Genomic DNA, 12,509 nt, shown 5'->3' with positions numbered 1-12,509 from the left:
TGTAACAAACGAGAATGCATTTAAAGTCAATGCTAAAGAGAACAGGAAAGCTTACCTGCAACAAATTTCTAAACAGTTCCATCTATTATGTTTTAGGATTTCTATCAGGCCATTCATCATTTTTTCACACATATTTCAATGGAAGATCAAATCAAAACTTGGTATGTTACATCTGCAATTCAAAAATGCACTATTCCTGCAAATTTGTCATCTTATGTATAGCAATGATTACTGCCTCAACAGCATGGAACCCAGACATTAGCGAAAGATTATAAATGCATCCAAACCAGAACTACCTAGATTTTTTTGTATCGCTTTCAACCATGGCCCTCCAAAGTTCATCCTTTTCCCCCCTCACCTTTTCACACCCAATTCAAAATGCTCTCCAAAATGCACCTCCCTCCAGATCTCTAATTTCTCTGAAGCTGTGACATTTGGCCATAACTTGGACAAATTAAAAAAAACCACTATCAAGTAGTAGATTGTTAAAAATATCAAGCCATATTGGACAATGATTTATGTATATACATATTATGTATAGTCCCAGACTTATAACATACATTTCTTGTTCAACCGTGATTGAACAAAGCAGTTCCTAAGGCCTCGTCACAAGGTCTTGAAGACCACAACATCAATTTTTTGTCAGCCAGTCAGAAATGAAGGCTGTGCATATGGGTCAGATAGTCTTGTGGACAAAAATGCGACATCCATTAGGAATATACATAAACAGTTCAAAATTTGCCAAATGGATTTACAAACGAACATGTACAAATCCTAATCCAATTAGCATCTCCTGCCATTTAACAAAATGGCTCCAATTCCGTTCAATTCCACAAAATGTACCTTTAACAGTCATTTCAGAACAACTTTCCCAAACATTTTTTGGAAATCCTTTGGCAATCAAGTCTTACTCCTGTCCACTAATTATATTATCTCTTCAAACATTTGTTCCAATTCATCAGACTTGATGTACCCACTTCAATTCTCTAATCAGTTGAAACGTTTCAGTCCTCAGTAATCCATTCTAAACGATCTCTAGCAATTTCTTAATAATAGCCAAACAGTCAAAACATTTCCAGCTTCCCCCATGTTTGCTTAAATAGTTGAACAACCCGGCACATCCTGCCTCAAATCTAAAGAATTTTGGATGTACAGGTTCACCTCCGATTTTCCAGCATCTTTTCCAGATTATTCATTTTGTCAGTCCTCAGGGCTCAGAGCTCAGGGCCTTCGAAAAGAGTCCAACGGTACTGGAGCCGGTTGCCTAGGCAGCCGAGATACCGGCACAAAGTTGGCTTCCGAGGTCAGCCATGAGAACGGATCTGCTGGATCTGGCCAGGCCAGAGTTCCAGAGCCTCGGCTGCAGGGAGCAAATTAACTTCCTTTAAGTGGTGGAATTGGAACTATCTAATCCTGGGCATTTGCCACGATTGTTTTCTATTATTTTTGCTAATTTGGTTCAATGTTAGTTGTTTACTTTACTTACTCTCAGTGAATTTGAGGGAGCGGATGACTTTTCTCTGAGGTGTTACTCGTTTAATGTGTGGATGGTCTTCCAAAGTTAATACCGTATGTCGTTGTTTCTCTTTAATTTGAACCACCTCAAAGTCACTCGGGTAGTCACTTGCAGGATTGTTACGAGGAACTATTCGCCATTCCACCACGGCCGTATTTTTCATTGCACTGGAAATAAATTTGCTCCGGGCTGTGGCGGTGAAGTAGCCCTTAAAGGTAACGATGTACTCTAGGAATTAAAAACATTACGATCAAGAATTTTAATGCACAGATACACAAACTAGTATTGTCACTATGATCCTATCCATCAGCATTAAACAAGTACTGTGAAGTTCACATCCACTTCTAATTCCCAATACACAGAATGAGAAGAGGGTGATGGAAAACAAGAAAACTGCAAGAGAATAAACTCTAATTACTGAGAGAACTGTCCTGATAGGGCAAGAATTACTGAGAGAGAGGCACGGTGGCGCAGCGGTATAGTTGCTGCCTTACAGCGGCAGAGACCCGGTGCTTGTTTGTACAGATTTGCACGTTCATCCCGTGACCTGCATGGGTTGTCTCCGGGATCTCCGGTTTCCTCCCACACTTCAAAGACGTACAGATTTGTAGGTTAATTAGCTTAGTATAATTGTAAATTGTCCCTTGTGCACAATTTAGTGTGCCAGGATCGCTGGTCGGCATAGACAAGGTGGGCCGAAGGGCATGTTTCCGCACTGTATCTCTGAACTAAACTAAAACTAGCAGCACGAAGTACCACAAAAACGATTGTGACCTTTAAGGTGCAGCACACTGCAACAAAAATAAATAAACCTTTCCTTTTTGAGGTAGATTACCAAATTCCAGATACATTGCTTCCCTCAATTCCATTTTTCCTCAGCCCAAAAAGGTTTCAAGCTACCTAGCATTATTTTGATCCTTCCCTCCCATCACCCCACTCTAGATTTAAATACTCACAGGTGAACTGTTACATTATTCAAATGCTTTGCATTCAACTCCAGACCCTGTAAAAATAAGGCACTTACTCCTGCGAATCCACAACCATATGCTATTTTAATACATTGTGTCTGTGCATTTAACGTAAATATTAAAATAGTTACTTACTGAGAAATTAGATTATTTGCTTACCATGTTCAACATTAGTGGAGGCGTATTCCAACTTCAGAGTCAAATGGGTACAGTTTGGACAAATCTTGTTCCGCAATTCTGTACCAAGTCGTCCCCCACTGCACAATACAACCACTACCAACAATAGCCAGGCACACTCCAATCGCATGGTCACAGAATCCTAAAATGTTGCCAAAGACCCAGAAATCCAATCCGTTTTATGGCGTTTACAAGGGTCAGTTCATTTTCCTTGCTGTAAAGGTTCTCATATTGGAGTTCAATTTGCAAGAAAGGTTTGCAAAATAGGCTACTATTGTTTTCATGATATTGAAAGAATTGTTAACAATGCAGCCCAGTTCAGAGGCTATCATTTCTTTCTTCGCTTCTTCTCCATGGCACCCCACTATTGCAATCACCAGCGCTGAAGGACATGGATTGAAGATTCCATTTGTAAATGAGGGGAGAAAGAAAAAAGATTGAGGCAGGAGCAGCGAATTCTGGAGGAAAATCCACCAAGTGTAGCTTGACAGTTGACTGATTCTGTTGGAATAGTAAGAGACATGAGAAAAAGATCAGTCTTTTGAGTACAAGAGAAAACAATACATCAACAAAAGGTACGCAATTACTTATATCTACCCTGCCAAGTTTTCTTATGAAGAGAATTATGTAAAAAAGCAACTGGGTTTACTGAAGACTTAAAGGCATTATAAAAGTGACGACAAGAGATTGCAGATTAGTTTAGTTTAGAGATATAGCATGGAAATGGGCCTTTCGGCCTCCCCGGTTCCACACCAATCACCCATTCACAGTGGTTCGACGATACCCCATTCCAAAAACATTAGGGATAAGTTTACACTTTCACATATAAACCTAGATTTACACTTACGACCCTGATGACTGGGTTGAGTCCAAAGGTTTCCTAGATATCATGCAGCTGGGCCCAGCACTAGGTAAGTTCTTTAGACACATTACCTAGGATCAGGTAGACTCCAGCATGGCAAGTCCCATTTTACCTTCAATCTCGAGCTACAACCTCTCCATCACCAGAGGAAACCATAAGCCACTCTATTCAAGTAATTTATGGTCGTCTCAAGGATTTCCAGGAACTGTTGACAAGCTTACTGGATAGCTCAAAAATTGATGATTTGGGCAATTTGTTGTGAACAATGTCAAGAATAGCAGACTTGGCGATCACAAAGTCATTTGCAAGACCAGAATTTAATGAATTATCAGACGTCAGCATTCAGAAGTCGAAGATTTATCACTCTTTAAATTGAGATGGTTGTAATTCAAGTAGTGAACATGCAAAAGGCAAATTCATACTTTTTCAGCAAGCACAAGCAGCTCACCACTGCACAAGCAAATCCGGCCAATTATATTTCAGTTTCTAGCTAAAACCAGTCATGATGGGCAGGCAAAGACCATCAAACAGCATACTTACTCTGTAGCAACAGTCACAGTTGTGTGTACAGCATGCTCATTTAAAAAAGTATACAAGAGAAAAGTAAAAGCTTAGGTACACAAAAATGCTGGAGAAACTCAGCGGGTGCAGCAACATCTATGGAGCGAAGGAAATAGGTAACGTTTCGGGCCGAAACCCTTCTTCAGACCTTTTGGGCATAAACTGATTTTTATTTCTCATCAACATACAGGAGACAATATCTCATGGGGACAGCATTAGCTGCAAATTTTGTGTCTGATACATGTTTAGATGAGACGTTCTCTTGCATAAATGCATAAAATTCAGAAAGGCTTAAGGGATGGTTGTTGAAAGGCTCTTTACCTTGGCAGGAAAAATCTAAGGAAAGGGATTGGCCTTCAGGAGCAACTTAAAAAAATCTAGAAACTAAGAACTACAGGGGCCGTGGATTTACAATCGGAGCCTGCGATCCCTTGCCTGGGATCGACACTCCAACCGCGGCCTGCGGATTTCACCATCAAGGAGCTCGCAGTCTTGGGTAGAGACTCATGTTGGGAAGCTCCAAGTCGTAAGAGGTTTGACCAACCCTGACTCGGGGTCCGATCGCCTGTCGCGGGGGGCTGGGATCTCCCCAATGCGAGAGCTTGATCGCCCCGACGCGGAGGGCCCAATCGCCGGCTACAGGAGCCAAGATCGTCCCGTCAACAGAAGGATCGGGGAGGACAAAGAAGGGAAGAGATTGAACTTGAAGAATATGGAGGAGTCACTGTGGTGGATGTTTATTTTAAAATGTATTTTGTGTCTTTTGGTGCTTTTTATTGGTATGACTGTATGGCAAATCAAATTCCTAGTATGTTGCAAAACATACTTGTCTAATAAAAGTATGATTACGATGAAATCCATGTTAATCACATCAAACACACTGCCCTCAATATATTTAGTTACCTCTTCAAACTAGGCAGACAAAATCTCCCACCCACAAATCTGTGTTGGCTGTGCCCAATAATCCCTGCCTTTCCAAGTATACATTAACCTGTAAACTAAATCAAGCTGTCAGGTATCTTAAAATGTTAAAGTCTTGTCAATTTTTACAATCTCATCTAATATATTCCGACTTAGTAGCCGAGGCAGAACAACGCGGCTGGCGTACCCAAGTGCTCCTTGTAGAGGTTGGTTGTAGTGGGTTTGTAGCCATGTCAACAACCAGACTCCTGAAGGGAATGGGAGTTCGAGGACAGGCCTTCCGGCAAGCCGTCAGAGGCTGCCCAGCGAAGCAGCAACTGGCTGTGGCTGAAGAGGAAGGACTCCAACTGGGCTGCAAAATGACCAGCAAGAGGGGTAAAAAGGAGGGGAGCGCACCTGGGATGCCAGGTGTTGCTGGTGAGCCCTCTGGAAGTGTTGTGGGCCTATCAACGAAACACCAAGGAAGGAGGGTGCCCACCTGATGACCCCAATGAAGTTTTTACCCCAACCCCCACTCAAGATAGTAAGAAGGTGCCAATTATAGTAGGGGTTGTAATATCAAGTCTTATAAGCTCAACTGAAAGTCTTTTTGGTGTTATTGTCCCAGAACGTGTTGAATGGCTCAACACTTGAATGCTTATAAAACCACCCTTAACTCTAAAGGAGCTCACACTAATCAGTTCAGTGAACCCCTTGCATGGCAGAGGACATCACTTTCGATTATAAGTGAAATGTATTAAAATATTAAGATATAACTAAGATTAATTAAATATGTTTAAACTCATTTACACCATTGATCCCTTATTGAGGCAGAAAAACATCATACACCTGCCCTTCTTCATCACAGCCTTTCCTCACCATTCAAAGGAAATAGTTGATCCTGCACAGCCATAATTTCAATTAAAAATAGTGCTCAGCTTTCTCATCTGTGCATTCATGGAGCACAGTATTCCTGTCAATTGTAATCAGTTGTGAAGTCCCAACCCTACACCTAGTTACAAGAGCATGGGCCAGATGCTTCATAAAGATGATTCAGCTTCCAACAGTACATCCAAGTTTTTATAACTGCAAATTAAAAGAAGTCTTCACTCTCCTTGCCTTACATGTCTTTGTTTGCCAATTAACTTAAATCATTACCCTTTAGTTTCTGACCCTCCTTCGATGAAAAGATGCCCTCCAATTACTTGAAATTCTCGTTTTAAATACATTTTATTACATCTTTTTAATTATCTCTGCTATAAAAAGGACAAGCAAATTCAGTCTGAAGAAGGGTCTCGACCCGAAACGTCACTCATTCCTTCTCTCCAGAGATGCTGCCTGACCCGCTGAGTGACCAGCATTTTGTGTCTACCTTCGATTTAAACCAGCATCTGCAGGACAAGCAAATTCTACTACTTTGGTGCCATCTTAAAAACCTCTCCCACTTTACAATCCCTTTGAAATACCCAGAATTGCCCCAAAAGACTAGTTTGAGAGATAGTACCAAATAGGTTTAATAGAATGGCACCAAAGTAGTTCGCCAGCTGGGACCGAACTAGTTATTTAAAAGCTTGAAGGGGCTGTCCCACTACGGCTACCTAATCTGTGAGTTTAGAAGAGTTTGCCCTCGACTCAAACTCGCAGCATGGTCGCCACATGGTCCTAGGAGGTCCTATGAGGTCACTGGAACTCTCCTTCATGCTCGAGGGAAGTTCCCGCATACTCGCGGCCTCAGTTTGGTCATGGAAATTCTTTTGGCATGTTGAAATATTTTCCGCGAGTAACAATTGGTTGGCAGGGTTCTTTTTAACTCGTAGTGCAGTGGAGTTGGGTCACTATGTGGTTACAGGCAGTCGAGGGCAGCCGTAGGCAATCTCCTTCGCTGATCGGGCATTTTAATTGGCTCATTGGAGTGTTCAGGACCAAGGAAAACCGACTGGCTCTCCAAAGGTCTCACCGTACATTGTGCAGCTGTCTTTTACCTTTCTGTTCATCGCGGGTGTGAATTTCAGACAGCGCTCCCCCGCTTTCCCCGGCCCCCGACTTTGCGATGTGTTTGTGTGTGTGCGGTCGGTCGATCCAGCTCGCGGTTTCATCGCTGACAGTCGATCCAGCTCGAGGTTTTCCAGGCGAGTGCCCTCGAGCTTGAAGGTCGAAGACACTCTTCTGAACTCACGGATTAGGTCACCGCAGTGGGACATCCCCTTTAGAAGAACAGTCTTTGATTTCATATCAATTATCATTCTGCTGCTGCCACCGCTGATCCTCACCTGCACTCCAGCTGCCCGTGGGCCATGACCATTGATTTCACCAATCCCCTGGCCACCAGCAGGCTGGGGCTGTCAACTCACTAGGATTCCAGGCCCAGTTCCAGACCGAGTCTGAAGAAGGGCCTCTACCCAAAATATTCTCCAGAGATGCTGCCTGACCTTCAAGGTTACTAAAACACTTTATGTTCTTTGTGTATTAACTGACAGCCGCAGTTGTTTGTTTCTACTACTTGCATAATGATAATACCGTACCCAGTTATAGTGGAAAATCGGCATTAATAGACACCATTCCCCCCCCCCCCACCCACGGTCCGTTATAACGAGGGTTTACTGTATCAGAGATCATTTGTTTACTTAGAAGCAAGCAGGAAAGTATAGTCTCCCAATCAGAGGACTCAAGGCGTAACGTTGAACCACAGTTGGTTAAAAGAAAAAGCAACTGGCCCATTGAACTTAGCATGGAAAGCAAAGACTTTTATTCAACCTGAAATTACATGAGCTTGTGTAGCAAAACAAAAAGTTCACTCATAGATTACAACAGTGACTCGGTTTCATTACATTTGGAAGATGTCCAAAAGGTTGCAAGAAGGTTGTTTGCAATTATACTCATCCCCACTTTGAGCTATGTGGACAAAAGTTAAAATTACAACACCTGAAAACATCCATTATTTCTAAAGCTCATTAATAACAGAATGGCTCACACCTTCAAATCCTGTTGAACAGGACAGAAATGCCTCACCCACTTGGCAATGACAGCAGCCAAGGAAATAATGATTAACAGATGGTTACTTTAAGAGCTGTTGTAATTTATCATCCCCATAAATCACTTAGCCAAGATTTTTTTTCACTCCAGATTGTACCCACATTTAAATAAAAAGATGCTGAAAATCAAACAGAAAACTTACACAGATCATGGCAAAGTATGTTTTGGCCCTAATCTCCCCAATGTTAAAACTATTATCTAATAACAAACCAGTTCCAGTTTCCCAACCCTCCTGAGATTATCTGCAGTACATCAAGAATGCTACATTGTCTTATGGTCTTATGCATTGAAAATGGTACAATGAAATGCTTACTTGCAGCAGCAAAACATGTCTGCAAGCACAATACTCTACTCATAGATAACAAACAAAAACTTAATTTATAACTCCAATACTTGGGATACAGGAGTTATGGTACTGGACCTGAAATCGAAAAAGTGAGTATAACAGTCAATAGCAAAAAATAAAACATGTAGTATGCAAACCACAACTACAGGAAAAAAAAGTTGCAAGATTGGTCATAGAAACTAAGTTAATTATTGCCATCCTTAACCTATCTGGTCTAAACTCAGTCCATTTACTTCAGCAGTGGGCTAGCAAGTTATTCAAGTTATTCAAGTTGCAAGAGCAGCAAACTTTTCTCGCAGAAGCCAGGAGACAACTGCTATGCTCTTATTAAATCTGTGCATATTTTGTTGATAATTAAACTGTTAAATGTTACTAATATTAACTGTTAATAAGATCCAAAAATATTTCACTTCTAAGTCTGGATCGAAATTAATTGCAAAACAAAAACCTTCTAACCACCTTTTCCAAAAAGAATTAAAATAGACATTCATGAATTATAAAAAGAGGGGAAACTGCACTTTTATTTTGAGCTTGAGATACTCAAAAACTCAGGCAGGATCTTGGGAGGGTATGGACAGGCAATGTTTCGGGTTGGAACCCTTCTTCAGACAGAGGAGTGGGAGAGGGGGTGAAAGCTGAAAAGAATGGTGGGTGTGGGACAAAGCTGGGCATGTGATAGGTGGAGCTAGTCTGAATATGTGTATCGACCTGAAAAGTCACCTATTCCTTTTCACCTGAGATGCTGTCTGACCAACTGAGTTACTCTAGCTTTTTGTGTCTATCTTAAGTGATAGGTGGATACACGGTGACGGTGGTGGGGGGGGGCAGAGGGGGATGGGTGATAGGCAGATGGTTGAAGTAAGCGACAAAGGCTGGAAGTGAAAAAGGGTGTCAAATAAGGAGAGGAAGAGTGAAATGTAACGCTAGAGGTAGATATGAGGGTGGAAGGAGACAGGGGAGAGAATGGAAAGATGGGACAAAAGGAAAATGAAGGATTCAATGGATGGGAGATGTGTGCAAAGATGGGGAAAAAGAGCAAGGTTCAGAGATGATGGGAGCAATGAGAGCATGATGGGGGCATGGAAGAGAGGGTGCGCCTAGTGATTACTTGAAGTTGGAGAACCCAACATCCTGCACAAGCAGAATACGAGGTGCTGTCTCTCCAGCTTGCATGTGGCCTCACAATGACAATGGAGGTGGCCAAGGGCAGAAAACACTATGGAAATGGGATGTTAAAATGGTTAGCAACTCGAAGATCCAGGACGACGTGAGTTCAAGTGTTCAGAGAAATAATTGCTAAATCTACACTTTTTTTCGCCAGTGTAAAGGAGGCTACACAGGGAGAATGGAATGCAGTCGACAAAGTTTGAAGAGGGTCAGTCTTCTACAAACTCACGACTCCCACAGTTACCTTGACTACACCCCCTCCCACCCTGCTTCGTTTCAAGAATGCTATTCCCTTGCCTTCAATTTCGCCACCTCCTCTGCACTGCTCTCAAGATGGGACTTTCCAGTCTAGAACCCCAGAGATTTCCTGTTTCTTCAGTGAACATGGTTCTCCCAAGCCAATGTGGATAGAATTCTCACACGTCTCATCTGTCCCCCTTCTCTGCTCTCACACCCTCTCCCCCCACACAGAACAAGGGTAGAGTTCTCCTCGTCCTCACATTTCATACCACCAACCTCCACATCCAACACATCAGTCTGCAACATTTACTCTACCCTCAACATTATCAATCACATCTCCACCCCTTTCCATAAAAACCACTCCATCTGCAACGCATTGGTCCTTCCCACCAAACTCGCCTCCCTCCCCGTATTCCCTGAAAATACGCATGTAACACCATGCCCTTCACATCCTTCCTCACTTCCATCAAAGGACAGTGAAGATAGTTAACAAAAATTATAGTAGCACCGTGATCGACTGAGGAATGCTAAAAGTGCGAGGTGTTGCATTTTGGCAAGTCAAACCAGGACATAGTGAATGACAGCCGTGGGGAATATTGCAGAGCACAGGGATCTACAGGATCTACAGGTACATAGTTCCCGGAAAGTGGTGTCACAGGTAGATAGGGTGAAGGCAGGTTTTGGTACATTGGCTCTCATCAGTGAAGGTATTGAGTATAGAAGTTGGGACGTTGTGTTACAATTGTTCAAGACGTTAATGAGACTGCATTTGGAATACTGCATTCAGGATGGTTGTAATATGGAATAAGCTGCCAGAGGAGGTAGTTGAGGCAGGATAAAAACAACATTTAAAAGACAATTGGACAGGAGGTGTTTCGAGGCATGTAGGTCAAACACATGCAAATGGGATTAGTTTCGATGGGGCATCTTGGTCAGTATGGATAAGTTGAGTTGAGCGGCCTATTTCTGAGCTGTATGGTTCTACGACCAATGATCCCAGCAGCCCGTCCAGGTGAGACATGTTCAGATGTACCTATTCAAACCTCATCTACTGCAGCCGATGCCCCCAATGAGGCCTGTTTTACATCAGCGAGACCAGGCGCTCGCACTCTGCCCGCCAAGACCTGCTGGACCTTCCAGTTGTTAACTATTTTAACTCCTTCCCCATACAAATCTTTCTGTCCTTGGCCCCACCATTGCCAGAATGCAGCCATATGCAAACTGGAGCAACAGCACCTCATTCTCCGCTTGGGTAGCTTAGTGCTGAATTATCCAACTTATAGTGCTGCCTGAGCTGCTGTGTTCCTCCAGCAATTTGTGTTTTGCTCAAGATTCCAGCATCTGCAGTTTCTTGTGATTCCATTCATTTCTTTAATTCCAATTGCCCTATTGCTTTCCATATAATTCTAATGTCGATAATCGTTGTCTGTCAAAGTTCTGTTGTCTTGATCTGGTGAAAAGTTGAGTGAGGGAAAAAAAAGTTATCACTGCCGACCAAGAGGAGAAGGTATTTTGAGAGAGCTACTAGTACCAAATATTCTCAACAACTACTGAAACAAAATAACCAACCACTAGAAGTGAGATTACTGACAGAAAATGTTAAAATCTTTAACTTGCATTGTAAAAACAGATCAAAGCCCATATAGATACAACACAAATATTACATTTTTATAAAACATAATAGCCCCCAAATGTCAGACACCAGGAACTTATATTACACCGATTGAATTAATTAAGAGAATAAATTGAGAACAGCAAAGGGATGTTATAGTTGAAGAAATTTTAAAACTGTACAAACCCAACACACCCCAGACGGCCTGTAACAATGGCATAGTCAATCATTTTGGTTTTGGGCCAGACATTGGAAATTTCAGCACTACAGGGTACCAGCAGCCCAAGCCTTTGACAGGCAACGAGGTGTTACTTTTCTTGTAACATTGAAAATGTAGCATTTTGGATGAAGGGGTGGTCCAGGAGGAGAAAAACAAAAATAAATGTTTTTACAAGTGGGCCAGAATTAGAGGAGAGAGGATTGAACAATGACAATGAGAATTTAGTTTAGTTTAGAGATACAGCGCGGAAACAGGATCTTCGGCCCACCAAATCCGTGCCTAACAGAGGGACGAGGGGGTGGGTGGAGAGGTACGGGAGGGGGTGGAGAGGGACGGGGGGGGGGGGGGGGGCGAGGGAGGGGATGGAGAAGGAGGGGTGAAGGTAGATAGGGAGGGGGCAGCTCCCTCCTCCACACCCCTCACCCCCCCCCCCGGCATCTCTCTCAACCACCCCATCCCCACCTCCTCATTTCCCATTCCCTGCCCCAGGACCTACCCAGGTCACAGAGCAGCTCCAGGGCCTGGAACTCGTACTCGATCCGGACCTGGCTGTTGTCTCCAGCCGTTAGCTCGGCCACCGCCTGGGCTAGAGCGCAGGCTACGACGTCATCTCCGGGCTCGTCCCTGACCACGGACCCAGGCTCGTCCTTGGTTACAGTGGCGGCTTCTTTCTCGGCCCCGGTCACAACCACATCCGAAGCCCCAAGCTCAGCCCTCACTCCAGCTCCAGCACCACCCTCCCCACCGGACGTCAGCAGCCGCCACAACGCGACGCTGGAATGCCTCTCCTTCCCAGAGTGTCCAGTCGTGCCTTGCGAGTGCATTGTGATGTCAATCGGGGTTTTTTTCCCGAAATGGGCGAGTTTTCGGGCTGTTTTTAAAACTTTAAACAATTAAAAAGTTCAGA

General features: G+C 43.2%; 1 protein-coding gene across 3 annotated transcripts in view; it reads right to left on the bottom strand.

Moving 5' to 3' along the window:
- Positions 1–12,509, bottom strand: part of mbtps1 (membrane bound transcription factor peptidase, site 1) — an 85,246-nt gene that overhangs the window by 71,614 nt on the left and 1,123 nt on the right. For all 3 annotated transcript variants that reach the window (XM_033036157.1, XM_033036156.1, XM_033036158.1), the window contains exons 2-3: positions 2,644–3,162; positions 1,487–1,744 (exon numbers count right to left, since the gene is read on the bottom strand). In XM_033036157.1, the coding sequence (XP_032892048.1) occupies positions 1,487–1,744; positions 2,644–2,791 (406 nt within the window). In that variant the 5' untranslated portion in view covers positions 2,792–3,162. The remainder of the gene's footprint in view (positions 1–1,486; positions 1,745–2,643; positions 3,163–12,509) is intronic.

Source organism: Amblyraja radiata, chromosome 17, assembly GCF_010909765.2.
Source record: "Amblyraja radiata isolate CabotCenter1 chromosome 17, sAmbRad1.1.pri, whole genome shotgun sequence".
Lineage (NCBI taxonomy): Eukaryota > Metazoa > Chordata > Chondrichthyes > Rajiformes > Rajidae > Amblyraja > Amblyraja radiata.
This window is presented reverse-complemented; position numbering and strand designations above follow the sequence as displayed.